This window comes from Strigops habroptila, chromosome 5, assembly GCF_004027225.2.
Source record: "Strigops habroptila isolate Jane chromosome 5, bStrHab1.2.pri, whole genome shotgun sequence".
Lineage (NCBI taxonomy): Eukaryota > Metazoa > Chordata > Aves > Psittaciformes > Psittacidae > Strigops > Strigops habroptila.
Genome location: NC_044281.2, coordinates 59,841,152 through 59,868,516, shown reverse-complemented (window position 1 = coordinate 59,868,516; position 27,365 = coordinate 59,841,152). Strand labels below are relative to the sequence as shown.

The 27,365-nt window shown below is 62.6% G+C and overlaps 3 protein-coding genes across 4 annotated transcripts; 1 reads left to right on the top strand and 2 right to left on the bottom strand.

The window, feature by feature from the left end:
- Positions 1 to 716: 716 nt before the first annotated feature.
- Positions 717 to 2,475, bottom strand: INHA (inhibin subunit alpha). The gene is made up of 2 exons (XM_030488363.1): positions 2,112 to 2,475; positions 717 to 1,450 (listed from the first exon to the last, which is right to left on the bottom strand). The coding sequence occupies exons 1-2, from the start codon at positions 2,473 to 2,475 to the stop codon at positions 717 to 719; spliced, it is 1,098 nt and encodes a 365-aa protein (XP_030344223.1).
- A 2,528-nt stretch (positions 2,476 to 5,003) lies between these two features.
- OBSL1 (obscurin like cytoskeletal adaptor 1) lies at positions 5,004 to 20,103 on the top strand. Its single transcript, XM_030486960.1, has 25 exons — positions 5,004 to 6,042; positions 6,786 to 7,055; positions 7,250 to 7,510; positions 7,863 to 8,168; positions 8,281 to 8,559; positions 8,684 to 8,959; positions 9,092 to 9,364; positions 11,814 to 12,086; positions 12,814 to 13,086; positions 13,408 to 13,683; positions 13,929 to 14,204; positions 14,294 to 14,569; positions 14,819 to 15,100; positions 15,851 to 16,126; positions 16,263 to 16,538; positions 16,621 to 16,887; positions 17,030 to 17,299; positions 17,382 to 17,648; positions 17,948 to 18,214; positions 18,542 to 18,654; positions 18,805 to 18,958; positions 19,059 to 19,220; positions 19,370 to 19,474; positions 19,558 to 19,824; positions 20,011 to 20,103. Exons 1-25 carry the CDS (start codon positions 5,004 to 5,006, stop codon positions 20,016 to 20,018), a joined length of 6,792 nt encoding a protein of 2,263 aa, XP_030342820.1. The 3' UTR covers positions 20,019 to 20,103.
- A 61-nt stretch (positions 20,104 to 20,164) lies between these two features.
- Positions 20,165 to 25,746, bottom strand: TMEM198 (transmembrane protein 198). Of its 2 annotated transcripts, none has more exons than XM_030486961.1 (5): positions 25,594 to 25,746; positions 23,231 to 23,481; positions 22,548 to 23,123; positions 22,145 to 22,353; positions 20,165 to 21,709 (listed from the first exon to the last, which is right to left on the bottom strand). In XM_030486961.1, exons 2-5 carry the CDS (start codon positions 23,418 to 23,420, stop codon positions 21,563 to 21,565), a joined length of 1,122 nt encoding a protein of 373 aa, XP_030342821.1. In that variant the 5' UTR covers positions 23,421 to 23,481; positions 25,594 to 25,746; the 3' UTR covers positions 20,165 to 21,562. The 2 variants fall into 2 exon arrangements, with proteins under 2 accessions (XP_030342821.1, XP_030342822.1); XM_030486962.1 differs by having other exon boundaries at positions 22,163 to 22,353.
- Positions 25,747 to 27,365: the final 1,619 nt, after the last annotated feature.

The following is a 27,365-nucleotide window of genomic DNA, read 5'->3' as shown; positions in this document are numbered from 1 at the left end:
TCCCAGTCCCCTCTTGGGGACTCCTGGAAGGAGCTGAACACCTTTTGCAGCACTTGCCCATCCCCTCCCTCCTCCAGCCAAAAGCCCCCGGGGAGCTCACATCCCACTTCACAAGTGCATGTTGCCTCTGTGGCTGCCTGTGGTGAAAGCTGGCATTTCCAGGCTGTTTTGATAAAGGGAACAGGTTTATTTCATTCATTCTGCTAAGCTTTCCAACAGGCTGTGCTGCCAGGAGAGGGCTTGCTTGTAACGCCAGCTGTGCCGCCAGCCCTCCTACAAGTTCAAGGCTGTGGCATGGGCTCATCCAGGCACATCCTGATCCCTGCTGCAGCCGCCTGGCCCTGCCTGGGAGCACAGGGAGGCACTGCAGGAGGAGTGGGACCCCTGTCTGGGGAGTGGGGGGGCAATTGGGTGAGGAGAGAAAATGGGGAAAAATAGGGGCTGAGCTGGTTGCAGACAGCATGCTGGCTTCTGCCAGAGGCTGTGCGTGTCCCTGCCCCACCATGCCCTGGCTTGCTCCAGGCTGGGACCAGCCCTGGGGCAGGTCTGGCAGCATGACCATACCCAGGGCAGCCCAAAACTGGTGTGGCTTGTGCAGGGGAGGGTGGCACAGCCCAAGCCCCGCTGTCCCTCTAGGCCCTGTGGCATGAGGCAGGGGTCCCCCGAGCACTTGACTCCTCCCAGGATCCCGGTCCGGGGCTGGGCTGTGGGATGCCCTAGACGCAGGTGCAGTCCTGGGCCAGGATGTTGGGCACCGTCTCGTACTTGAAGGAGTACCCACCATCGGAGGTGGTGCGGACACGCAGGGAGCGCATGGTGCCGGGCAGGGCGGCGCAGCAGAGCTGCACACCCAGGCGGTGGCTCAGCCCGTGGCCCGTGGCGCAGCTCCCATGGCAGTAGTGGAAAACGAAGCTGCTGGGGTGCACGATCCAATTGTCCCAGCCCAGCTCCTCAAAGGAGATGTTGAGGGAAGCCCGGCGGCAGTTGGTATGGGCGGCCAGGTCCTCGGATGGGCGCTGCAGCAGGCTCAGGGCAGCCGGGGACCAGGGCACGGTGGAGCGACGAGCCCTCTCACTGCCCTTGGCACGGGTGGTGGCCACCAAGAAGGGCATCTTGTCCTCCTCGGCCAGGCAGGGGCAGCCAGGGCAGCGCACCAGGAGCACGAAGAGCGGCTGCGACAGCTGGGGCAGCAGCCCTGGCGCAAAGTGAAACACGGTCCAGTGCTCAGTCGTCTGCACCACCATGGCCGCCAGTGGCACACGGCCGTGCGGCGACAGGGTCAGCACATCAGGGGCCGAGTGGTTGGGAGCTGCCGAGGGGCCGGTGTAAAACCAGAGCTGGGCAGAGGTCATTGCACGGCTCAGGGTGTGCGCCGAGGGCTGGAAGAGGTAGGTGAAAATCCCTTCTTCCTCCAGCAGCTTGTCTGGTTGTGACGGCTCACAGGGCACATCTGCGGGGGGGGGGGGGGGGGGAGGAGGGAGGGGTAGAAAGATGCTCAGGGTATGCACCCAAACCTGGGGAGCGTCCCCAGTGCTGGGTGGGAAGTGGGATTTTGCAGAGGGTCCCTGGGGTGCTGGCAAGGCATCCAGCTGCTGGCATGGGCTGTGGCAGGGTGCAGGGGAGCTGATGCCTAGGGCTATGCAGCAGTCACTGCACTGTGCCCTACAGCTGAGCCCTGCTGTGCCCTAGGCTGGTCTATTACTGCTGCACCCATCCCCCAGCATCCTGCCCCGTCCCACAGCATTCTGCCCTGTCCCTTAGTATCCAAACCCATTTCCTAGCATCCCACCCTGCCTGCTCCTCAGCCCTCCCCATATCTCTGCATGCTGCCTGGCTCAGCCATTCTCCAGCTTCTCAGCACCCTCTCGTGCCACCTGCCCCTCTCCCTGCCTGTGTCCTGGGCTGCTCTGCCTGTCCCACCTGCCATACTATTCCATCTCCTGGCTCTCCACCAAACCTCACCCATGCCTGTGCCGCAGCCTGGCATTACCCTCTTTCTCTTCTCCCACAGACCACCACAGCAGCCCCTCAATCCTGCTGCATGTGTGTTTCCCTGAGCCCCCACCCTGCTTTGCCCCTCTGCCCTCTCAATCCCACCAGGATGTTCTCACCTGTGGAAGGGAAAAGGATCACCTGGGAGGTGTCCTCCAGCTCCTCCGGCTCAACTTCGGTCTTTTCAAGGACATCTCTTCGGTGCACTCTTCTTGCTTCCTTCTGGGTCTCCTGAAGAACCGGGGGGCTCAGATGCTCCAGCACCCGAGCCCGCACCTTGGCCAGGATGAGCTGCCGGTCAGCACCAGCCCTGGTGCAGCTGGCCAGGGCGGCAGTGGGCAGCATGGCAGGCAGCAGGTGCAGGAGGAGCAGCATGACCGTGGGGTGCACGGCAGGCCGGTGTCTTGGGTGGCTCTGCCGCGGGCTCCTGCCTGCCTGCCCAGCCCGTCTGCCTGCTGCGCTCCCCCCAGGGCAGGGTGGCATTGAGACCTATCTGACACTGACGCAAACGTCTGCTCGCAGTATTATCTCTGGGCAGCGAAAGTGCTGAGACGTCTGGAATGTAAGGACTGCAAGGACAGTGTGGTCTGGGGGGGGGATGGCGCCTGGGATGGGGGGGGATGCTGGCAGGGGGTGGCGGGTGCATGGGGCTGGGGAGGCCAGGCTGTGGGCAAGGTGCTGCAGGGAAGGCTTTCCTGCACTGGTAGGGGTGGAGGGGGCACCCTAGGAAAGCATTGCTGGTGGTGAGTGCTGCCCATGGTGGAAAAGCTGTAGATATGGAGCTTCTTAGGCAACAGTGGGAGGTGGCAGCGGTTGTACCCAGCAAGGACATCTGCAGCAGTTGTACGCAGCAAGGACATGTGGGCAAGGACTTGATGGGGTTCTGAGCCCTGCAATGCCCTGGCCGGGGAGGGGCATGTTAGGGGTGGCAGGCTGGGCAACCCCTGCCAGGGATGGCTGGGACACCCCAGGGTCACAGGGCAGTGGGGACGCGAGGATGGGGCCCTAAGAGGGAGGGGAGTGGGGGGCTGTGGCATCTACAGGGCAGCTTGGAGGCTGGCAGGGTCCTGCTGACATGAAGCAGGAGGGATGGCAAGAGGTCCCCACACTGCCTGGGGAAGGCTGCACCATTTTATGGGGGGGAGGAGGAGCTGCGGCAGAGCCAGGCCTGCTGGACACCCCACAGCAGTGCCAGGAGAAGGACCCTGGGGTGCTGTTTGGGCTGGCTGACCATAGGCTGGCTCCTGGGGTGGGAGCTGCAGGAGGGTCACAGGCTGTAAGCGGACCCAGCATGTCCTGCCCTTCCTCCCACTACTGCCTGTGGGGTATCCCCCATTCAGCAGCCCTGCCTGCCCTGCAGGGTGGTGGGCAGCCTCTGCACCCCCTCCACTCCTCCTGCAGACCCACTTCCCGCACAGCATGGCCTCTAAGGCACATTCCTCCCCTGCAGCCTGGCATCTCATGCAGCATCTGGTGTGCCAAAGCCCACCCACCCCATGCAGCATGTCCTGCATGATGTCTCCCATCCCACTGCAGGCTAGTGTCCCATGCCATGCACCCCACCCCATGCCACGCACCCACACAGCATGCTGCCTCCTGCCTCGGACTGACCCAGCACTGAGGCACAGCCATATTTGTGGCATCCCTGGTCTCTGGATGCTGGGTGCTCCCGCTGGGCTGCTATACATAGGTAGGCCAGCCCTGCCCCAGCGAGGCGCTGAATGGAGCAGGCTCAGTCTTATCAACCCAGCATGTCATCAGAGGGTATTTTTGGGGACAGCAGCTGCAGGCATTTGTAACATTTGGTCCCTGCGTGCTGACACCCGGGAGCAGAGCTGGGGGAAGCAGCAGGAGCTCGGCGCTGGCACTGGGAGACGCTGGGAGAGGCAGCAAAGCGAGGTGCGTGTGTGGGGCAGGGTGGTCAGGGAAGGGACTAAGTGAAGGGGACAGTGGGGTGGCCGAGCTATCAGGGCTGTGTGCGTCTGCATGAGCTACCATGGGGTCAGGGACCGTGTGCCGGGAGGTGGCCCTGGTCCCTGCCAATCCTGGGGAACCAGCCCTATCCCACCGTCTCCTCTGGCTCATTCAGGGAGTATTTTCGTTTCCCTTCCCCCTGCCTGAGAGAGACAGAGACGCCTCTGCCCCAGCCCGGACCATGCTGTGGGCAGAGGCCGAGGTGCGCTCGCCCAGGGGAGGCACGGAACACCCTGCCCGCTCCTGTCCGTGACGCCGGGCACGGTTACCCACAGCGCTGGGGTGGTGGCAGTGCCCTCCCAGCGCGGGACCCATCTGCCCAGCCTTCCCTCTGCCCCTGCGGCTGATGATTTTCAGCCGTGCCTTCCAACACGCAAGGGCAGGATCCTGCCTGTGGGACCCTCTGGAGGGGGATCTGCTCCCGGAGGAGCCCCACTTTGCCCCCGGGCAGGGCCCTCTGGGGTGACCCCTCCGAGCCCGGGTCCGGCCGGGTGCCGCTCGCCCGCGGCAGCCCTGTATCAGCACCTGCCTGCGGAGCCAGCCCAGATGCTGCAGGAATGCGGCTCTGCCACCACCCGATACCGCAGGAATGCCCCGCGGGTGGGGAAGGGGCGGGCTGGAGCCGTCCTGCCTCCGCCGGCCCCCCTCCACAGCACCAGCAAGCAGCTGCCTGTGTTCGGAGCTGGGGTTCCTTCTGCCACCCTGGGGCAGGCTGTGGGTGCCCTGGCCCCTCAGGGTGCTAAGATCTGCCTTTTGCCACCACTTCCATTGGACTGGGCTGGGAGATGAGCAATTTGGGCTGAGACAGGAGGATATCCAGTGGGGCTGGGGTGTTCAGAGCAAGGGTGATGCTCCTGCAGCATGTAGTCTGTGCTGGGGGCTTTACTCCAGGCACGTGTCCCTCCTGCTGGTGCTCTACAGTGGTCCCTTTGCTGAAGCCTGAACCCCTCACCCTGGTTGGTCTGTGCATCCCTCCAGGCTAATGATCTGCACTGCTGCTCCAGCCAGCTGCCTGCTGTGACGCTGGGGAGGTGGTGATGGAGGGGTTCGAGGGAGCCCCCAGGTTCCTGGCCTACCCACGTGCCTTCATGGTGCAAAGCGGCACTGATGCAGTCCTGAGCTGCCAGATCACGGGTGACCCCCGGCCAAGCATCCTCTGGGAGAAGGACAAGATCCCAATTGAGCCCTCAGGCCGCTTCCATGTGGAGGCCAAGGGGGACCTGTACAGTCTGCTGGTGTCCTGCGCCACCCCCCAGGACAGTGGGCTTTACATCTGCAAGGCCAAGAACAGCATTGGCGAGACCTATGCTGCTGCCACACTCAAGGTGGAGGTGGGAGAGCCCCGAGAGGAGGAGGGATGCTTGGACAGTGAAGCGCCTGCCTTCCTTGTTGCCCCCTCATCCACACGTGTGTGCCGGGGGGAGGATGTGATGTTTGCCTGCAGGGTGTCTGGGCAGCCATGCCCAGTGGTGCAGTGGGAGAAGGATGGTCACAAGCTATCTGACCTCTTTGAGAGCAGCCACTTCGCAGTGGGGCAGGAGCTGGAGGACTGGCACTTCTTGAAGCTGTTTGGTGCACGGCCCCCAGACGGGGGGGTGTACGTGTGCCGGGCACGCAGCGGCTCCCGGGAGGCCCTGGCTGCTGCTGTGCTCCTGGTGGAAGCCCAGGCACTGCCAGACAGGCTCCTCAATGGCTCTCCTGCTGATGGCCCCAAGCGACTGGCAGAGCGGCAGCAGCGGCGGCAGCATTCAGCAGGACAGCGCATGAGACCAGAGACATGGATGCCCAACGGCACGGTGCCGGTCAGGGTGCCAGGGGCTAAGGCATTCACTGTGAGCGCGGGGAAGCACGCCAAGTTTCGCTGCTACGTTACTGGCAAGCCCAAGCCAGAGATCATCTGGCAGAAGGATGGTGAGCCCCTCACCCCTGGCCGCAGGCACCTTGTCTATGAGGACCGGGAGGGCTACTTCATCCTCAAGGTGCTGTACTGCAAACCCCACGACCAGGGGCTGTATGTCTGTACCGCATCCAACACTGCCGGCCAGACCCTCAGTGCGGTGCAGCTCCAGGTGAAAGGTAGGAGTGCGCCCAAGCACTGCCAGGGGCAGCTGGGCACTGGGGATGTCCAGGGCTTTTCATCTGGCAGGGTTGCATCTGAGTGTGAGTGCAGCACCCCTGGGCTCCCTCCTGCCCCGTGCAGCTGTGGTCACCCCAGGTTTCTCCAGAGAAAGCTGCGGGCTGGAAGCAGTGGATACTGGGCTCCCCTGGGGAGTGTTCCCCTTGTGCCTCTCTCCTTGCAAACAGTGAGGTGGCATCTCTGGAGGGCTGCGGGTGTCCAGCCACGAGCGGGGAGGGGGGACAGTGCCTTGGTGACAAATTCCCCTGGAAGTGCTGAGTGGTTTTGGCGGGCAGCCCTGCAGGGCACAGCTCCAAGTGTCTGAGCTGGTGGCAGCCCCAGCCCCCAGAGATGCCCTGGCAGCTGGGGACAGCCCGCGTCTGGGATGACCAGGCTCCTGGTACATCCCCTGCCTGCACCCCACTGCTACCATCCGCTGAGATGCCTGCCACAGTATGCTGGCATGCATGCTCCTGCGTCCCCAAAAAGCCCCTCCTGAGATGCTGGTGGCACCACGGAGTCTCCCCAGCCCATGCCCTCGTTCCCCCCGCTCTGGGGGATGTGCTTCTTGGGGCAGTGCCCATCCCACACAGGCCAAAGAGGAGGAGGGCGGAGAAGGGCCAAGGGCTTGGTGCTCTGTGTGAGCTGGAACATGCTGAGCTGTACCCTGCGCACACTCAGCACTCATCTCTTCCGGCGGCAGAGCACCGGCTGCGGTTCCAGGTGCAGCTGGCGGATGTGGAGGTAGCAGAGCGGGAGGACGCTGTGCTGGAGTGCCAGGTGCCGCTGGAGACCATCCCCACTGCCTGGTACCTGGAGGACAGGGAGCTGCAGCCCAGCCACAAGTACGTGATGGAGGAGCGAGGCATGGTGCGGCGCCTGACCATCCGTGATGCCCGCACCGATGACGATGGCATCTACCTCTGCCAGATGAAGGACAAGGGGCACAGCATTGCTGAGGTCTCTGTCCGAGGTGGGGGTCAGCTTGCTGGTGTCATGGCTTTGTCTTCCTTGACAGGATCCCCACTGTCCCCTGCATCTGCCTTCCCACCATTTGGCCATGGTGCCTGCTGCTGCCACTCCTCAACCTCCTCCTCTGTCCCACTCCTGGGAGCCCATTCTGCTCCCTGGAATCCCTCCCCAGGCCCCATGCGTCTCTTCCCATAGGGGTGATCCTGAAGCGGCTGCCACGGAAGCTGGATGTGATGGAGGGGGAGAATGCAGTTTTCTGCGTGGAGACACGGGAGGCGGTGGAGGGGACCTGCTGGAGCCGGGATGGGCTGCAGCTGCGGGAGTCCCCCCGCACCGTGCTGAAGAGCTTTGGCAGGACACACCTCCTGGTGCTGGTGCACGCCACTCGCCAGGATGCAGGCATCATCTCCTTCACTGTTGGGGAGTCACAGACGTCCTCCCAGCTCCGGGTCAAGTGTAAGCTCCAGGCTTGGAGGGGTCCCACATCCTCCATCCTGTCCATTCATGGAAGGGGTTGACATGGAGGAGAGGCGGGTATGGGCACCCACTGTGCTGGGGACACGATGCTGTGACAGCTTTTTGGAGAAATGTTCTTTTAGTAGGGGTCTAAGGCCCCAACCCTCCAGGGCACTCATAAACCCCTATAACCAGCACCATGCCACATGGGAGCAAGACCATCCTCTCCATGCTCTCCATCAGAGAGAGAACCCCAGAGAAACAGGCTGTGTAGCCCCACTCAGCCCTTCTGACACTCCCCCCGGAGCCTCGTTGCTGTCCCCAGGCAGGCAACATGGGCTGTGACTTGCAGGTGTGAAGCGTGACCCCCCAAGCGCGCCAGTGGCAGCTGAGATGAGTGTGGTGGAGAGCAATGCGGCCCTACTGACCTGGTGCCCTGCACCTGATGCCCACCTCCGTGCCCCCAGTCGCTACCTGCTGGAGCGTCGGGAGGCATCGGGAGGCGAGTGGGTGCAGTGCCTCGCCACCGACCTGCCCGGCCACATGCGGGTGCTGGGCGACAGCGTGCCCCGCGAGGCCGACTACTGCTTCCGCATCTGCGCCGCCAACGAGCACGGCAGGAGCAGCCCCGTGGAGTTTCCTGGCTCCGTGCATCTCGGTGAGGCTGTCAAGCCAGGGACTCCTACCTGGGAGCTGGCTCTCCCCAGGGGCCAGCCAGGATGTTGTGCCATGGCATGCTGTTGGCCAGTGCTGAGTCTGGCTGTGCTCAGCCCCAGCAGCTCGCCTGGAGAGGGGTCTGCAGGATGCACGGGTGCGGGACGGTGAGGATGCGTGGTTCTCCCTGGAGCTGTCAGCTGCAGTGCATGGCACCTGGTTCCTCAACGGTGCCAGGCTGGGTGAGGAGGAGGAGGCAAGCGGCCGGTGCAGTGTGCGGTGCTGTGGCATGGAGCACTTGCTGCTGATCCGGGGAGTACGGCTGGCCGACAGTGGGGCCCAGGTCACCTTTGTGTCTAGCAGTGTGCGGGACTCGGCCACATTGCATGTGCAAGGTGAGCAGGGCGCTCACCCTGGGGTCCTGCTGGGAGAAAAGCCCCAGCAAATCTCATGCTGGAGAAGAGCCCCAGCAAATCTCATGCTGGAGGATGCTTCTCAGCCCTCCGCTATGCCTCTCAGCCCCGCAGGTCTGCATCGCCCCAGTGCCTGAGGCTGAGCGGCTCCGGGAGGTGCCGATGGGGCTGCCGGTGCTGCTGGAGTGCCAGGTGTCCCACCCTGATGCTCCCGTCCACTGGCTGAAGGATGGTGAGGCCGTGCCCCCGGACGACATTATTGCAGTACAGGCAGAGGGCTGCGTGCGGAGGCTGCTGCTCCGCTCAGCGGGTCCCTCAGACACTGGCGTGTACACCTGTGATGCTGGGGATGATGCCGTGAGCTTTGTGGTGACTGTGACCGGTGAGCTGGAGACTGCATGCGAGAGCCTGGACCCCACCTCCTGACAGTGCTCCTGCCCCTCATCTTGCCCCCGTGATGGAGCTGAAAGCTGCTGTCAGGTGCCTATGCTGAGCCCTGCGTTATCCCTGGCAGAAGCACCAGTGAGGATTATCAGCTCCAACGAGGAGGCCTCCCATGCCTACATGACCGGGCAGCGCGTGGAGCTGTGGTGCCAGCTGTCCCGCCCGGCAGCCTCAGTGTGCTGGTACAAGGATGGGGAGGAGGTGGAAGCAGGCGAAAACCTGGTGCTGGAGCAGGAGGGGCCACTGTGCCGGCTTGTGCTGCCCTGTGCTCAGCCACAGGACACGGGGGAGTTCGTCTGTGATGCTGGTGGGGACTCTGTCTTCTACACCGTCACCGTGGCAGGTGGGTGTGATGCAGGAGGGCTGGCAGGGTCACATCTTGGGAGGCTTTCTTTGGAGGTGCAAGGTGCCACAGCATGTGTTCCTCAGTGTTGCTGTCATTTGCTGCTCTGGGGATTCTCATCAGAGATGCTCTTGCCAGGTCCTCAGCTCCAGGTTGGTCAGGGTCTTTGCAGCAGCTCTGATGCATAAAGCCACACAGACTGACTGCCAAAGGGTGCAGCTCACTCTGACAGTCAGAAATTCTCAAGCACCCAAGGGCACCCAGCACCTCCATGCCAGTGTGTTTGCTGGACTTCTGCCACAGCCAGTATCCAAGTCCTTCTTTGAGGTCCTAAAAATCATGGGCTCGGCACCTGGCATGGGTTGACTTGCAGTCCAACATTGTTCTGATGGGCAGTGCTAATTGCTGACCTGAAAATTAGCAGTTGCCTGGATACCGATCATTGGGTGGTGGTTGCTGAGTGCGAGCAGAGGATGGCTCCTGCAGCGGCTGCCCCGGCCACAGAGCAGCAGGGAGGCAGAGGATAATGAAAGCTGAAAGTGAGTGAAAGACTTCCCCTTGCTGGCCCCAAAACCCACAGTCCCACAACCACAGGAAGGCAACCAGGGCAGACTTAAAGCCCAGTTAAAATCTTCCATGACCATGGTGGTAAAGCCTCTCCACGGTGCTAATATGTGACAAAGGGCCAAAGTTGATGGCAGAGGATGTCATAGAGATGGGATGACCAAGAAGAGATTCTGGAAGAGTCAGTGAAGTGGTGACTGGTGGAAGGGTGAAGAAGGGACGTTATTTACTGTGATAAAGGCAAAATCGCCGCTGCCAGACAGACAGTATGGGCTTTGGGCAGAGGCAGGAGTCATCGTCTGCCCTGCAGTGGTGTGTGTCATGGAGAGCTCGACTTCCCTCGGGTGGGAGGGGGGAGCACCATCTGCTGAAGCTCAGCCTTTTGGCTGAGCAGCTTTGCATTATTTTGGCAGAAGGGTCTTAGAGAGGCCGGCTTGATTTGATCAGGATTTGGCCATCAGTGTCACCGGCAGGGCTGGGGGTGGGTGCCAGGAGGCTCAGGCTGGCACCTCTCTGGCACATGCGCTGCAGCCAGTGCTGCTGTGACACGCTTGGGTTTCCCTGAGGCATCCCAGCTATCCCCCACCGGCTGCTGCCTCCAGCCTGGCTACCCTTGTGTGCCTCTTGGTCTTCTGACAGCTGCCAAAGCACTGGGGCTGCCTTGGAGACGGCGATGGGGCTGGAGCGCACTGCCCGCTGAGGGCTGGCACATTGCCCCCTCCTTGCTTTGGTGCCGTCCAACATCTCCAGCAGCACTTCAGAGACATGATTGCTTTTAGCAGGCCCAGGGGGACAAGCAGCCACAGAGCATTTGATCAGGGAGCTGGGCAGATACAGGCTCAGTGTGGTGCAGATTGAATGCTGCACGCTGGCGCTGTGCCGGTTGTGTGCTGCGGGGCTGCAGTGCTCTGCTGAGCCTGGGCAACACGGCTGGAAACTGGCTGGGAAGTTTGCAGCCCGGACACCCATCATGGGGCAGCTGTGGGCCATGAGAAGGGTAAGTTGCTGCTCAAACCACCAGTGTGCTCTGTGCTGAGTGTGCCCTGTGCCCACCCAGGGTCACCGGCTGGCTGAGCACCAACAGTAGAGTCCGGGCCAGCTACAGCCTGCTACAACACATGTGGCCATGTAGTATTGGCTGCTGCAGGCAGGGGCCATATCCTGACCATCTCCTAGGAGAGAGGAGGGCTGGTCACCTAAAACTTGTGCTGGAAGCTTCTCTGTCTTTAGAGATCCAACTCAAGTCAGCTTGGAGATGTGAGCGGTGGCACACATTTTGTGTGTAACCCAATAATGGTGGCATTTAGTGAGCACTCTGATCTAGCATGAGGTCCTGGGTCCTGGCAAGGTGGAGGGATGGGGCTGCTGGCTGCAAGCAAGCCACACGCCTGTGCTGCAGTGTCAGCAAATGCCAAGGCTGAGCTGAGACAGAAGTGCCAGCCAGAACCTGGTGGCCTCTAAAATAGGGAGACAGGCAGAGGGGTGGGTACCCTGGTATGGCACCACAGGGGATGATGCTGGCACCACAGATGGCAAACAGCAGTGTTGGGGCTTGCTAACAAGGTGTTTGCCTACCTGCATCCTCTTTCCACATCCCTCAGCTCTGTCCCAGGGCAGAGCAGGACAGGTACTGTGGGAGTGAGGGCATGGCAATGATTACAGCTAGCTGGAAGCTGTGTACTCCTCCTGAGCATGATGGGTGAAGAGGGAGCCCCAGTCAGGGCAGTCCAGCTGCTTGTGCTGTGCAGGACATGAATGAGGTGGTGCCTTCTGGCTTTAAAGGCAAGGAGCTGATGAAGGCATTGCTCCATGCAGGGCTGGCGTTGCCACCACCACTGGCTCCGGCCTTTACAACCTGGCTGAGCCCCATGTCTCTCCCTGACAGAAGCACCAGTGAAGATCATCAGCTCCAACGAGGAGGCGCCCCATGCCTACATGACTGGGCAGTGCGTGGAGCTGTGGTGCCAGCTGTCCCGCCCGGCGGCCCCAGTGCGCTGGTACAAGGATGGGGAGGAGGTGGAAGCAGGCGAAAACCTGGTGCTGGAGCAGGAGGGGCCGTGGTGTCAGCTGGTGCTGCCCTGTGCCCAGCCACAGGACACGGGGGAGTTTGTCTGCGATGCTGGTGGGGACTCTGTCTTCTACACCGTCACCGTGGCAGGTGGGTGTGATGCACAGCTATGGCCCTCTCCCCCTTCTCCTTCTGCCCCAGCTCCCTCTGCTCACACTCCTGTCCCTCCAGTGGCTGCAGCATCTTGTCTGCCCCTAACCTCCTTGTGAGCATCTCCTGGCTGGTGCCCCAGGCTGGAGGGGGATGTGGGTAGGAGCTGGTCAGCTGCTCTGTCTCCTGGAACCCTGCCTATCCCCACGCCAGGGCACAGCCATGCTGCCTGCCCATGGGTTATGCCACCTCACACCCGAGCCCTGGTGCTCCCTCACCTTTCGGCTACCAGTGCTGCAGGGCTGAGATCATGCTGGCTGCTGGCCCCGGGGCAGGTAGGATGGAGGCCATGTGACACAGGGTCCTCTCAGCCCTGCAGGTTTGCATTGCCCCAGTGCCCGAGGCACAGCAGCTCCAGGAGGTGCTGGCAGGGTTGCCTGTGCTGCTGGAATGCCAGGTGTCCCCCCCAGATGCCCCTGTCCACTGGCTGAAGGATGGCAAGGCTGTGGTCCCGACTGAAGTCCTGGCCATCCACTCAGAGGGATGCTCGCAGAGGCTGCACATCTCCGCAGCCACACTGTCCGACTCGGGGATGTACACCTGCAATGCTGGGGACAGTGCCGCCACCTTTACGGTGACTGTGAGAGGTGAGCTGCCTGGGGGTGCCTGTCCTCATGTGGGGCTCACCCAGCACCATGGCTGAGCCCCTCCATATGTCTCCTGGCAGAAGCACCGGTGAGGATTATCAGCTCCAACAAGGAGGCGCCCCATGCCTACGTGGCCAGGCAGCGTGTGGAGCTGTGGTGCCAGCTGTCCCGCCCAGCGACCCCGGTGCACTGGTACAAGGATGGGGAGCAGGTGGAGGCAGGCGAGAGGCTGGTGCTGGAGCAGGAGGGACTGCGGTGCCAGCTGGTGCTGCCCTGTGCCCAGCCACAGGACACGGGGGAGTTCGTCTGCGATGCTGGGGATGCGTCTGTCTCCTACCACATCTCAGTGGCAGGTTGGTGGCACAGCAGGGGTGTCCTGGGAAGAGCAGCACTGCCCTGGCTCTGTGCCATGGGGTCCCAGCCCTGCTCCCCGGCCTCAGCGTCACAGAGGAGGGGGTGTAGCTGCCTTACCCAGGGACTGGTGGGTGACCCCCTTCAGCTGTGATAGTTGGCACCATGGGCCCACTGCCTGTGTCCTCGAACAGCTCCTGCCCTTTTGCACCAGGGCAGGAGGCTGTAGCACCCCCTCAGCCCTACAGGGATGCAAGTGACAGTAAGTAGGGACAAAAGAGCCAGTGAGCAGGTCTCACACCCTTCCTCCACATCCATGGCAGAGCCACCAGTGAGGATCCTGCACCCTCTGCAGCGCTCGCTGGAGCTGCTGGTGCAGGCACTGGAGCGTGTGGAGCTGCGGTGTGAGCTCTCTGTGCCGGATGCTCCCGTGCGATGGTTCAAGGATGGGCTGGAGGTGGACGAGAATGATAACCTGCTGCTGGTGGTGGAGGGGGCCTGGCGGTGCCTCTTCATCCCCAGGAGCAGTGTGGAGGACATGGGCGAGTACATCTGTGAGAGCAAGGACGAGGCTGTCTCCTTCGATCTCAAAGTGTCAGGTCAGTGGGGACCTGGGAGCAGGGAGGCACTGACAGGGCTCTGGCCACAGGGTCTTTCCCAGCTTGGCCAAGGGCGACTGGCTCCTCTATGGTGATGAAGCTGGTGGGTGTCCACCCCCTAGGCCACCCGGCATGGATGCTTGCCTGGGACGGCAGCAGAGGTGTCCCTGGGGCCACATTGTCCCCGCACTGCTTTGCATCACAGCACACACATCACACTTTGCATCACATCACCATCCTTGCAGAGCCACCAGTGAGCATCCTGCAGCCCCGCAAACCTGTCCCTGTCGTGACGGTGTCCCAGGGAGAGACAGTGACACTGGGCTGTGAGCTGTCGCGTGCGGATGCACACGTACACTGGGCCAAGGAGGGCGTCAGGCTGGAGGCTGGAGGCAGCCTGGTCCTGGAGGAGGAGGGTGTCCATCGCCGCCTGCTAATCCCCATGGCCCAGGCTGAGCACTCTGGAAAATACATCTGTGATGCCGCTGATGACACAGTGACCTTCACTGTCCGGGTGTTAGGTGAGCAAGAGGCTGGGGGGGAGCCTGGTGGAGGGTGCTGGGTGCACGGACTCTGGAGTCTCCTGCTTTGTTGGTGTTGGGTGCTGCAGACCCACTGGTCAGAATCCTGGAGAAGGATGCCCTACCAACCCAACGGCATTGCCGGGCCATGGAGGACCTGGTGCTGGAGGTGCACCTGTCACACGCCCATGGGGAGGTGAAGTGGTACAAGGATGGGGAGAAGCTGCAGGACACGGGACGTGTGCGGCTGGAGGAGGATGGGGTACGACGCTCTCTCGTTGTCCTGGGCGCCACGGGCAGGGATGCAGGGGAGTATCTCTGCGACACCGGCGATGACAGCATCATCTTCTTCGTCACTGTGGAAGGTGATCAGGAGGTCCCATGGGGGTGGCCAGTGTGGCAGGGACTGAAGTGGGTCCCTGGCTGCTATCAGGGTGGTGTGGGGCTGTGCTGGTGGTAGTGAGCAGGGGGAGGCTGCTGGGGGTAATACAGGGAGCGGGGGCTCTAGAAACCCTGTGCTGCCCAGCTGCAGCCAGAGGACATCCGGACAGGATCCGGACATTGCAGCACCCAGCACAGGCTGTTGCTCCTGTGGTGACAGCCTGTCTTTCCAGTTCCAGAGCCACCAGTGACCATTGTGGGCAGCACAGGTGCTGTGGAGCATCACTGCCTGGTGGCCGGGGAGGACCTGGTGCTGGCTTGTGAGCTCTCCCAGCCTGACGCCCCTGTGTGCTGGCTCCGGGATGGCCAGGATGTGCAGCCAGGTGAGCGGGTGCAGGTCATGGCCCATGGGGTGCTGCGGCAGCTCACCATCTGTGGGGCACAGCCCAGTGACTCGGGCTGCTACATCTGCGACGCTGCCAGCGACCGCATGGTGATGAACGTGGAGGTGTCAGGTGAGCCAGCGGAAGCTCAGTGCCTTGGGACGGGCAGTGCAGTGGGATTGTGCCACAGCAAGGGGAAGGGACACCTCTGTGACCCCACTGATGGCAGAGACCAGGGCGGCAGTGTGGCAGAGGAGGGTGGGAGCCCTGTCCGCAACCCCGCAGGAGCTGCTGGTCAGGAAGGGACATGTCAGGGTCGTGGTGAGACATGTCTCTCCTGCCTCCCCCAGCCAGGGACTGTTTAAATTTAGCCTTGGCCAGCTCCCAGGCGCCACTTCTCCTGCTTCAGCTGCCAACAGCTGAGCTCAGCCCAGACCCTTATCAGCTGGAGATGGAGGGCTGGGCAGAGAGAGAGAGGGCCTGGTGCAGGCGAGTGTCCCAGCTCCCCAGCAAGGTGCTCAGGATGGGGAACACACCGAAATTAATGGACCCAACTTGGCAGCTGAGCTGCCTCTGCAGGGAGGGATGTAGGAGTTATGGGCTCTGCCGCATCCCTTCCTGGGGCCCCTTCCCTGAAGGGATTCTGAATTGACAGCCCCCAACAGCCTGCACACCTGCCCCACTGGGACCCCCAGCTAGTGCCACCATGACCCCCATCAGCCCCACAGTCCTCCTGCCCCACGGTGACTCACTGTGGGCATTGCCACCTGTCCACTTGTAGTGGCCCCATCCCTGCGCTGCCCCGCACCACAGAGACACCCCTGAGCTGCCCTGCACCACAGGGACACCCCTGAGCCCTGCCTTGTCCCCTGTGCCCCCCAGTCCGGCCAGTGCGTATTGTCAACAAGGAGGAGGCGCAGAGTCCACTGGAGGTGCTGGAGGGGGACAGTGTGACACTGGTGGCCCGGCTGTCCCTGGAGACAGCAGCGGTGCGGTGGCAGAAGGACGGACAGACACTGCTCTCGGGCGGGCGGCTGCTGGTGTGTAGCGAGGGCCCTGCGCGAAGCCTCACCATCAAGCAAGCAGAGCTGGGTGACGGCGGCACCTTCCTCTGCGATGCTGGTGACGATGAGGTGCATTTCATGCTGCATGTGAAAGGTGAGGCCGGAGGTGTCCCTCACCCATGCCGGGGGGCAGAAGCAGTCCCTGCCCCACACTGGGATGCTTTGTGTAGCCATCCCAAACTGATGCTGCCAGTGGAGTCACGGCTGAGCCTGGTGCTCCCCTGGCACAGAGGCACCCGTGCTGTTTGTGAACAAGCGGGAGGAGCGGGAGAAGCTACTGGTGCTGGAGGGTGGCAGTGCTGTGCTCTCCGCTGTCACCTCCATGGAGCGAGCTGATGTCACCTGGCTGGGCCCACAGCAGGCAGCAGTGGCCAGTGAGCGCTGTGAGCTGCGGCGGGATGGCCGTGTGCACAGCCTCGTCCTCCACAATGTGGCCAAGGAGGACGCTGGTGTCTACACCTGCCTCTCCTCTCATGACCAGATGCAGTTTGATGTGAGCGTCCGAGGTGAGTGGGGGGTGCAGTGGGCGTACCCTGGGACACCCCCACGGCAGCAACAGGAACTGATGCAGGGGGTTTGGCTGTGCAGAGCTGCTGGTGAAGTTCCTGCGTGGGCTGTCAGATGTGCGGGTGCGGCAGGGTGAGCGCGCGGTGCTGTGGTGTGAACTCTGCAAGGTGCGGGGAGATGTGGTGTGGAGGAAGGATGGGCGGGTGCTGGCACCTGGCCCCCACCGGCAGATAATGGCAGAGGGAAGAGAGCGCTCGCTCGTGCTGAGCCGCGTGGAGCCTGAGGATGCTGGCGAGTACTGCTGCGAGTCCAACGATGACCAGACACTGGCAACACTGACAGTGCAGGGTGAGCTGTGCATGAGGCTTGGCCACCACCACGGGGACCCCTGTGCCATGGGGGTGATGGGGAACCACGGTGGTGCGGGGATGCTCAGCAGTTCTGCAGGATGAGCAGTCCCCATTGCTGTGCCCCAATGCCCCGGCTGTAGTCCCCAGGGTGGTGGAGATAATCACAGAGCTGCAGAGCCTGATGGTGCTGGAAGGGGAGGACGCCACCTTCAAGTGCCTGGTGTCCCCCGAGGATGTGGCTGTGACCTGGCAGCTGAATGGCCAGCCCATGGTCCCTGGTGAGCGGCTGCTGGTGATGAGGAGCGGGCTGTGCCACAGCCTCACTCTCCGGCAGTGCCAGCTGGGTGATGCAGGCACCGTGACCGCCAACGCCGAGGGGCTGGTGAGCACGGCCCGGCTGAGTGTGCAAGGTGAGGGGAAAGGAGCCGGCTGCAGCACAGCCCAGGGCACAGCCTCGGGGCCAGCTGCTGACTCGGTGCATGGGCTGTGCAGAGGCGCAGGTGCTGTTCGTGCGGAAGCTGCAGGACATGGTGGCGGAGGAGCAGGGGGATGCGTGCCTGGAGGTGGAAGTGAGCCATAAGGCTGCTGAAGTGCAGTGGCTGAAGCATGGCGTCCTCCTCCAGCCGGGCAGCAAGTACCAGCTGCAGGAGTTGGGGTGCCGGCGCACCCTCACCATCCATTGTGTTGGCCCTGCCGACCGCGGCACCTACCGCTGCGAGACCCTGCATGACCGCACACAGGCCAAGCTCTGTGTGGAGCGTGAGTACCATGCTGGGGATGGTGATGGGGATGGGGATTGAGATGGTGACGGGGAGGGCACCCGCCTGCTGCAACTACACCGCAGTCTGGAGGTCAGATGTGGTACTTGGCTGGAAGCAAGTATCAGACTGCATTTTGGTTGAACAGAGAGGTGAGTGTGAGGGTTTGGGATGGGTATGGGTGGGAGCCTGTTAAAAAGGACTGGATTTAGAGGATCACTCCAGCAAGCACAGACTGGGGAGCTGGGGAGTCTGAGGTGCAGCAGACACCCCCGGCTTGCGGACATGGGTCTCTTGCAGCTCAGAAGGTGTCGATCCAGATGCCACTGGCAGACGTGGAGACCTTCGAGAAGGAAACGGCCACCTTCCACCTGGAGCTGTCCCATCCTGGTGTGCCTGGGGTCTGGACACGGGATGGCATCCGTGTGAAGCCCAGCAGCACATGCCGGATCAGCACCACAGGCTGTGGGCACACCTTGACACTGGAGAGGCTGTCGCTGGAGGACTCGGGCACCGTCACCTTCACTGCTGATACCCTGCGCTGCAGCGCCCGCCTGCTTGTGCGGGGTATGGCACTGGGGCAGGCTTGGGTGGGGTATGTGGCACAAACACTGCCTGTCCTGCATCTGTTCAGTCCTGGGAGAGATGCCAGGGCTGAACTGGGCCACTTCAGGCACATGGTGGCAGGCATCCCCCTGTCCTCAGGGAGGAGATGTGAGCTGAGCAGGGTATGGGTCCAGAGCCAACTGGGACACCAATGATGAGTGCTTGCTCATGGTAGTGCCACAGAAGTGCCACCCCTGCCCTATGCTGAGATGCTGCAGGCACATCTCCCCATCCTTGCCCGTGTCTTTGCCCTACCAAACCTTTCTGTCCTCTGTTCTCCCCTCTCAGAGCCTCCAGTCACTATGGTGAGAGTCCCGCAGGACCTGGGAGTCCCAGAGACAGGGGTTGCCAGCTTTGAGTGTGAGCTGTCTCGCCCCAGTGCAGTGGTGAAGTGGTTCAAGGTGAGGGTTCACTCTAATCACCTCTAGCAGCACCTGGCTGTGTCCTCCCTGCTTTGCCCCCCTCCTTGCAGGGGCTGCAGGCAGGGGAGGAGGGGACAAAGCAGCGGGATGCTGCCTGCCTGCATGCCTGAACATGCTCTCCCTGAGCAGGATGGGCAGGAGCTGCGGCCGGGGCCCAACTGTCGCATCTACTCCGCGGGTCGGTGCCGCATCCTGCAGCTGAGCCATTGCGAGCTGGCCGACGCTGGTACCTACACCTGTGACGTGGGTGACTGCCAGGCCTCTGCCACACTGCACGTGCAGGGTACAGCCACCCACCTCCCGGGGGCATGCACACTCCCAACCCTGCGCCACCTGCTTCCCCTCGCCCTTGTCTGCCCTGGCACCCTGCTCCTTGCCTGCAGAGCGCCAGATCCGCATCGTGCAGGACCTGCAGGATGCCCAGGTGCAGGAGGGTGACAATGCTGTCTTCAACTGCGAGGCATCACACGAGGACGTGAAGGGCGAGTGGTTCCGGGATGGGGAGAAAATCAAGGTCTCAAGCACGGTGAAGATACGGCAAGAAGGTGGGGGTTCAGGCAGCTCCACACCTGGTTTGGGGCTGGGAGGGGGCAAATTCAAGCAAGGAGAGTTTGTAGACAGAAAGGGGGTCTCTGCCCCCTGCCTGCCATGTGCACCCATCTTCATCACCTTGAGCCTGCCTCTCCCTCCCCAGGGACGCGTCATTTCCTGCTGTTCTGCAGTGTACGCCCCGAGGATAAGGGACTCATCCGCTTTGTGGCTGGGACAGCTGTCTCGGAGGCCAGCCTGCAGGTGCAAGGTACTGGACTGGGATGTGAGGGTTTGCTGGGCTCCAGCACCAAGGCTGGGGTGCACAAGCGTCAGCTTCCCCCCACCTGCCAGCACTGCCCATCCGGATCGTGAAGCCGCTGCGGGACAAGACGGTGCTGGCACGGCACAAGGCAACACTGGAGTGCACCGTGTCCCATGCCCGAGGCCGCGTGCGCTGGCTCCGCGGGGAGACCGAGATCTTTGCTGGTGACAAGTACGAGATCTGCAATCTGGACTGCTACCGCACGCTCATCATCCACCACGTGGGCCCCGAGGACGAGGACTCCTACACCTGTGATGCCTTCGATGACCGCTCCACCGCCCGGCTCCTCGTGGAGGGTGAGGGGGCACTGGGGGCCTTGTCCCCACAGCCCACTGCTTGCAAGGGTCTGAGTGCTGAGGTTGGGGGAGCAAGCTGGACATGGGACCTGGAGTCTGTGCTCCCTTTGTCTGGGACACCCCTTTTGAGTGCCCTGCTAGCTCCAGGGAGGCTGCAGCTCTCCCTGACTCCCACTGTCCCCACAGGGAGCTAGGAGCCAGGAGCCAGGATGCTGCACACAGACAGATGGACGCAGCTGCTGGGAGATGGGGTCATGCTTCCCCCAGGATGTATGGACACATGGACACTGTCCCCAGCCCACTGGCATCAGGGCTCTGCATTAAACAGCATTTTTTTTCCGACATGGCTTCTTCCACCCCATCAAGCTGGGGTCCTGTTAGGAGAAAGGGTGATGGCACCGCTCTGCATCCCACGAGCATCTGGGGGTAGCCTGGCCTTTGGGGCCCCCTTGCCCCTGCCCCCAGCCCAGCACACGGGCTCCGAAAGGCTCTTTACTGTGCGGCCATGGCCTCAGCAGCATTTGGCACATTTACAAAAGAGACTGAAAAGGGGGACGGCAGCACGGTGCTGCAGGGATGGGGGTGCCAGGCAGAAACATGCAGTTCCCGGGGCAGCAGGGCTGGCTGGGCTGGACTGGGGGGGCTCCCAAAGCAGAGGGGCACCCCAGTCCAGTCTCACTCCCATTCTGCCTGCCTGGCCATGGCGAAGTCCTGGCTCACTCCGTAATAAATTAATACAAATCACAGCAAGAGAAATACATACAAGGCGGGAGCCTCTGCCCGCAGCGGTGCTCTGGCCAGGGGCTCCTACCCTGCCCTGCCCTGACCAGAGGCTCAGCCCAACCCCAGGGCCCCCCAACCACTATAAAATCCAGTCGCCAGCAAAACAGCGATGGCCTCTGATGCTGCAGGGGTCCCACATCCCTGAGGCAGCCCAGCCTCTGCCCGAAGGCTGGATCCAGCATCCTGTCTCCCATCAAAACATTTCCAGGGGGGGATGCACGCGGTGCACCCCACCAGCACAGCTCCTGCTGGTCAGGCATCAATTCCCAGCATTACCCTGGGATGCAGCCTCTGCCCCAGGACCACCCCGGTCCGGCTTGGGAAAAGGGGGGTAGGCAAGCTGCTCTGGCAGGCAGCTAGCATGGCTAGGGCAGGGGGACTTTCTGAGGAGGCAGGTTTTGGGAAGCACTGCCTGGGAGCTGCTCTCAGGGACAGGGTGGGACAGGGCACACATGCTCAGGGGAGTCTCTGGGGGCAAGGGCTGAGGGACCTGCTCTTTGAGGAAGGGACATGGGGCACAGGCACTTGGGGAGTTGCTGGGGGGTGCAATGGGGTGGGGGCAGGCAAGGGGAGCTGCTCTAGGAGGAGGGGGGCTCAAATATGGGGAGGGCAATGTTGGGATGCAGGATGAGCGGGCCCAGGCCGTGAGGAAACACACAGCAGCGGGGACTCAGGGACTCCCTGCCCCAGTAGAGCCACACACACCGCTCATCCATAGCTGCTGGTGTCCCCAGTCCTTGCGCTGAGTCCCTGCCGGAGGGCTCCCCCAGCACCTCCAGGCCCCGCAGGCAGCCAGGGCTTGCCCAGCCAAGTCCCACGCATCCCTAAGAAGGGTCTCCGTCCGCAGCCCCAAGCTGCATGTGGCCGCCTGGGGCCGAGGGCACAGCCCCGCCCGTCCCATGGGTCTGTTGGAGCAGGCTGGGGTGCTGGTGTCGCTCGAGGTCACTGGGTTGGCTTATACCCTCACAGCCGGGCCAGAGCCCGTGGTGAGGGGCACGGTGGAGCTGCAGTCATAGTCCAGGTCCACCACGGCGTGGGAGCTGGTGATGAGGCTGTTCAGGGACGGCCCCGTCTGCCGCTCTCGGAAACTCTGGATGTAGCTCTGCTTGAGAGATGGGAGACAGATAGTGAAGGGGGCTCTGCTCCTGGCCCACTCCATCCCACCCTAAGTTCTGCAGCAGCCCCCCCACCCCGAACCAGCCCTGTGTGATCCCACCCAGCACTCAGGCCCCTCCAGGGACTGGCCACAGCAGGGTGCACAGACCCATCCCTTCCCTGGGTGCATGCTTTGCACCTCACCCACTGCCTGTTTCTACTGTGCTGTAAGGCTTTTGGCCACCAGTTTACATTTGCTTGCAAAGGGTGAAGTGCTCTGTAGCAGGCACATCCCAGCTCAGCCCCTCAGAGCTGTCCAGTCCCTGGGATGTCTCTCAAGGAGCTTGGATGCCAGCTGGTGCCAGGACACCTCTCCTCTCTCCATGCCCCCGCCCACCCACAAGGAGAAGGAAGGGCTGCAGAGGCCGGGGGAGATCTCTACCCTGGATGCGGGACTCACGGGGGAGAGCACGTCCCCATCGAAGCGGCGCACGGGGTTGGGCTTGCGGCGGTAGGCAGGCTCGGGCAGGTGGGCTTTGTGCTGGTGGGGCGGTGGGTGGTGGGGTCTTCGCTTCTTCTTCTTCTCCTTTCGGTCCTCTCGTTGCTTGATGCGCATCAGCTGCACGCGGCGCTGCTGCCGGCTGATGATCACTGTGGGGCAGAGGGGCCTGTGAGCACTGAGGAGTGCACCCAAACCAGCCCCACGCCCAAACCAGCCGCAGCTCTTCACTCCCATTGAGTGCTGGACTCCTGTAGAGTGCGTGCAAACCCCTTATCTGTGCACGCAACCCCCAGCTCCCGCACCCTCCCCATACCACATCCATCTTTCCCAGTCCCCCACACACCTTCTGTGTGGGAATAGCCCTCGGCTGTAACCTTCCACTGGACCAGGACGCCCAGTGTGGTGAGGAGCGGCCAAATGCCCAGGATGACCCAGCTGTACCAGCACACAGGGCGAGCAGGGGCCACCTTGATGCGCTCGTAGATGTACTGCACCAGGAGGAAGAGCTCGATGAAGTAGTCAACAGTGACAGTCATGATGGCACTGCCGAAGACGGCGGTGGAAAGGGTGGTGAAGAAGCGTTGCCACTGCAGAGTGAGGACGGCAAAGAGCATCCCCACACCCAGGAGCAGTGCGATGGGGATCCACACCGTTGGCGGGTGGTAGAACTGCTCCATCACCACCAGTGTGGCCACTGCCAGCAGCAGCCCCAGGAGCAGCCCCACCATGAAGAGGCCGACGCTGCGCACCAGCATGGTGACCAGCCCGCACAGGACCCCGATGCCCAGCCCGATGCCCACCGAGGCTTCCACGCTCAGTTGTGTGTCCAGCACCCGCTCCTTGTAGCACAGCATGAAGATGATGATGGAGCCAAACATCAGCCCCGTCAGAAACATGACAGCCTTGAAGCAGCGGTAGCCTGTGGAGAGACCACCACAGTCAGGGGGTGAATGGCCAGCATCCCCCTCAGCTCCCCCCGCCCTGCTCCCCACTTGCCCCACCAGCCGCCAGGCTGGCCCTGCTCACCGAAGAAGCAGTAAATGATGCCGAAGAGGCAGCACATGGCACACACCACAGAGGGCACCACCTGGTAGCGACGCTCGATTTCCTGCTGGCAGCTGTGCCCCCACTCCTGGCCTGGCTCATGCGGCAGCAGCTTGAAGCGCAGCGTCTGCACAGTTGCAGTCATGGCTCTGGGGACTCCCGGGAGAGGCATCAAAATCTCCGCTCCTGCCCCATGGCTCGCCAGCAAAACTGCACCCTGGCACCCGCCCCAGCTGGTGAGAGAGAGAGAGAAGGGGAATAGAGGCACTCCTGGCATGTGCACAACGGCAATGCCTACCATTCAGCACCCGGCCACCAGAAAACCCGCTCCGGCCCCTCGCTACTGGGGTGGGAAGGAAGGTAATGGGGGAACAGCCTCATCCGTGGGGGCTGTGGGGATACAGATGTCACTCAATGGGTGTCTGCACCGTCCCAGGGAGTCCACAACCTTGGGGAGCTTTGCTGCCAGTACGCGGCACTTTATAATTTGTCTGCAGCTTCAACTTCCTGCCTCTGGCTCCCCGGTGCCCTTTCCCTGCTCAATTAAAGGGAGACTTCCACTACCTAGTATTTTCTGCCTGTGAAGTAATTATGCTCGGTAATTAAGTCACCCCTCAGTCTTCTATTTTTATAGGCTAAACAGATTGAGCTCTTAAAGCTTGTACTCCAAGGCATTTTCTCCAATCCTCTAATCATATTTCTGGCTATTTTTCATCCCCACTCCAGCCTCCTAGTGTCCTTGTAAAAACAAAGCAGGCCCCCACACTGGATCCACCGCTCCCACATCAACCCACAGGGCCAGAAGGGTACCAGCCCTGGCTGGCGCTGCCCCTAACCCATGGGCTCACCCATAATGCCACGGTTGTGCCAGGACACCGAGCAGGCGGTCACCGGGCCCCCCACAGCGCCTACGCAGACGGAGGGGTCATAATCCCCCATAAAGACTGATCCAGCTCCAGTTTAAACCTAATTACAGTGGCTGTCTGCCTGCTCGCACCTGGAGCCAGTTCCAGCATCTCTTTGCTCCCCTGGTCCCTTTCCAGGCTCAGTTGATTTAGGATGGATTTATTGTCACTGTTTGTCTCCGAGCTAAAGACAGTCCTTGCAAGTGCCACATTAAAACAGCTGGCTCAGGACAGCTCACAAAATCAGGGAAGAGGGCTCAGGCACCAGTCATGACTCCCTATTGCCCAGCACCTCACTGTCACGAACGCCAGGCTCCACCGCCACTTCTATTCCCACCACTGGCCTCCTCCCTCCCTCTGGCTGTTGAAGGACACACCAGCCAGGGCAAATCCCCCTGAAGCGCAGTGCCTAATCCCAGGGAAGCAGGGGGGCAGGGAGCAGGCAGCTGAGCTCTGGGCCCCTGCCCGAGCCCCTGGGAGGACGCTAAGCAGGATTGGACTTTAACCATGGATCTCAGGAGCGACGCGCCAGCCCCAGCTGCCCTGGGGATAGGTGATGCTGGTGTGGGGCGAAAGCGGGGTTCTGCCGGCTGGCTGTGCCCAGCAGGCCAGGACAGGGCATCACACGGCCGGCTGGCTGGCGGGTGTGGGCATGGAATGGCACGGCACAGCACGGCACGGAATGGCACAGCTCGGCACACCAGCAGAGGGAGGGCAGCGAGTGCTTGCTCCCTGCCCCTCAACCCACGCCACACCGGGGCCAGGGCAGCAGGGAAGGGTCGCCTGGGAAAACCCGCCTCCGGCAGGGCTGCACGCAGCGTTCAAGGCAGCGCTGCAGGCAGCTCCCGGCGCCCATTGGCGCGGGCACTGTTGCTAGGGGAGCCCAGCGCCTGCTCATTGGCGCCGGGACTTGCCCACCTGCTGCCGCCCTCCCCGCAGCCCCGGGCTCCCGCCGCGGCCCGCCCCGGGCCCCCCGCCCTCCTCTCCCTTCCCCTCCGTACTCCGAAGGGCCCAGCGTGGCGGGGGCCCGGAAGCACGGCTCGGGGCCCGGCACCGCCGCGATGCTTCCCCCCCCTCCCTTCTACTCTTCTCCCCTCGCCGGCGCCGCCGCCCCCCGGCCGGCCCCGCAGTCCCCCGCCGGGATGCCGGGCCCAGGGCCGGCGGGGCGGGCGCCGCGTTGCTAAGCGACGGCCGCAAAGGCCGCCGGGGCGCGGGGCCGCTCCGCCCCTCTCTTTGTTCGGGGCGGGGGTCCCGGAGGCGCTCCGCCGGGCCCGGCACGCCCATCCCGGGCCTCGCGCCCTGCCCCCGGCCCGGTGCGGTGGGGGGAAGCCGAGAGCCCGGTGCCCGAGCCTCTCCCCGGAGGGGGCCCGGCGCACCCCCCGCCTGCCGCACCCACACGTGCTGCCCCATCGCCTGCGGCCCCGCCCTGCCCGCTCCCACCTGCGCTCCCGGCCCCGCAGCGGCAGCGGCGTCGGCGGCCCCGCGGCACCCGGCGCTCCCGGCCCCGGCCCCCGCGCATGCTGGCGGCGCGGCCCGCCGCGCGGTGCTGAGCGGACAGCTCCGCCTGACGTCACCGCGCAGCGTCACCACGCCGGCCCGGGGGGCGTGGCTTTGCAGGGGGCGGGGCGTGCAGCGGGGCGTGCACCGCACGTGCTGTGCCGTGACCAGGACCCGGTGCAGGGGCGCGGGGGGCGCGCAGAGTGCGAGGGGGCACCTAAAGGGGCTGCCCCCCCACCCCCTGCGAGCGGCCTGGGGATGCAGGCATGGTGGGTAGGGGGGACGGTGTGGGGCTCTGCCTCTGCAGGGCTCCCTGGAGCTGGCACCTCCCGGACCCCCCGGAAATCCTGGCAGGGAGAAGTCTCTTGGCAGCAGCGACCGTTCCCCTGGCAGCCCCTTCTCAGCCCCACGCCAGTGCTGCCGGGGAGACAAAGGCGGGAGCTGCAGCTGGCGGGGGGCTGAGAAGGGGCTGCCGGAGGAACAGCACTGCTGCTTCCCCGCGGGATCTCCTGAGGACGGCACGGGGGCCCTGGGGGAGTTTTTGGCTCTGCCTTCAGCTCCATCTCCATGCAGTTCTCCTGAGCACAGAGGCTTATTTCTGAAAACTTAAGTACTTTCTTTGATCTGCGCCTCTATCTAAATGCAAGCTCAGATCAAGAGAGTTGTTTCAAAATGAAACCTCTCTTATCACTAGTGTAAAATCACGTGGGTTTGTACAAGGTGATCAATATTAAATGTTCCAATCCGTAAAAGAAAAATAAGTTTATTTCTAACACGTTTCTCTGCGTACAAAAAACAGGCAACTTTGGTTGTTTATGATTTTGCCTGCTTTTGTCCACAGAAAATCTCTGCTCATTTATTTCTTCTGCATCCTTTCCTTTCTGGCATCAACTCGTCCCACCGTGTTCTCTCTGTTTCTAGTTTTTATATGTCCTTCATTAAGCTGCCATCCACGTGGCCGCCTTTGCCTGTTGCTTGTCTAGGCCTATTCAGGAGAAAAAGGCCTATGAAAATGAGCCGAGCTTGGATGATGGTCCTGTATCTCTGGGGAGTGGGATGCTGCCAACCGCTTCCTGATGAAAACAGGCTGCTTTGTCCAGAAAATGAAAGAGACACTGGAGCCAAGCGGGCTTCCGCCTGCCCTCAGTGCCCTGCCGTGCTCTGTGGCCACTGGTGCTCCCAGAGCAGGCGGGCTGTGTTTCATGGAGAGGGTGGGATGGGCTCCCCACCAGCCAGAGAAAATCCAGAGCACTTGAGAGCCCGCAACGGCTGCGAGGCTGCTAGAAGTGGAGCCACGAGCTGGGAATGGGCAGAAAGGCAGGGTCCTCTTCCTTGTCCTTATTCAGTAATAATGTAATGCCTGGTGCCAAGCAGCCATGTAACGGTGCTGGCCTTGCAGCTTCTGGGCTGGATCATTCCAGTGCTGGAGACTGTGTGTGTGGAAAACTCTGCTCGGAGCCGGTTCCTCCAGCTCTATCTGCCTGGAACTCTTAGGTGGCTGGTGGGACAGTGGCTGTGTGCTGCAGACAGCTGGTAGTGGCAGAGTGACCTGGCCCTAGCTGGCGGAGCCCGCCTCTTCAGTCCCATTTTGGTTTGCAGGATAAGGGTCCCGGCCGCTGGGATCTCCTGCTGCTCTGCCACCTTCCTCCTGCCTGGCGCGGTGCGCCACTCTGCACCCAAAGGTCTCCCAGCCACCCCTCACCCTCCTGCACGCC

Excerpts from the sequence above, each read along its gene's own strand:
- OBSL1 (XM_030486960.1), top strand. The coding sequence starts at position 5,004 with ATGGAGGGGTTCGAGGGAGCCCCCAGGTTCCTGGCCTACCCACGTGCC. Across the intron at positions 9,365-11,813 it reads CTACACCGTCACCGTGGCAG|AAGCACCAGTGAAGATCATC; the intron begins GTGGGTGTGATG and ends TCTCCCTGACAG. Across the intron at positions 16,539-16,620 it reads GTTTGATGTGAGCGTCCGAG|AGCTGCTGGTGAAGTTCCTG; the intron begins GTGAGTGGGGGG and ends TTGGCTGTGCAG.
- TMEM198 (XM_030486961.1), bottom strand. The coding sequence starts at position 23,420 with ATGCCTCTCCCGGGAGTCCCCAGAGCCATGACTGCAACTGTGCAGACG. Across the intron at positions 23,124-23,230 it reads CATCATTTACTGCTTCTTCG|GCTACCGCTGCTTCAAGGCT; the intron begins GTGAGCAGGGCC and ends GTCTCTCCACAG. Across the intron at positions 21,710-22,144 it reads CCGTGAGTCCCGCATCCAGG|AGCTACATCCAGAGTTTCCG; the intron begins GTAGAGATCTCC and ends TCTCTCAAGCAG.
- INHA (XM_030488363.1), bottom strand. The coding sequence starts at position 2,475 with ATGCCACCCTGCCCTGGGGGGAGCGCAGCAGGCAGACGGGCTGGGCAG. Across the intron at positions 1,451-2,111 it reads GATCCTTTTCCCTTCCACAG|ATGTGCCCTGTGAGCCGTCA; the intron begins GTGAGAACATCC and ends CCCCCCCCGCAG.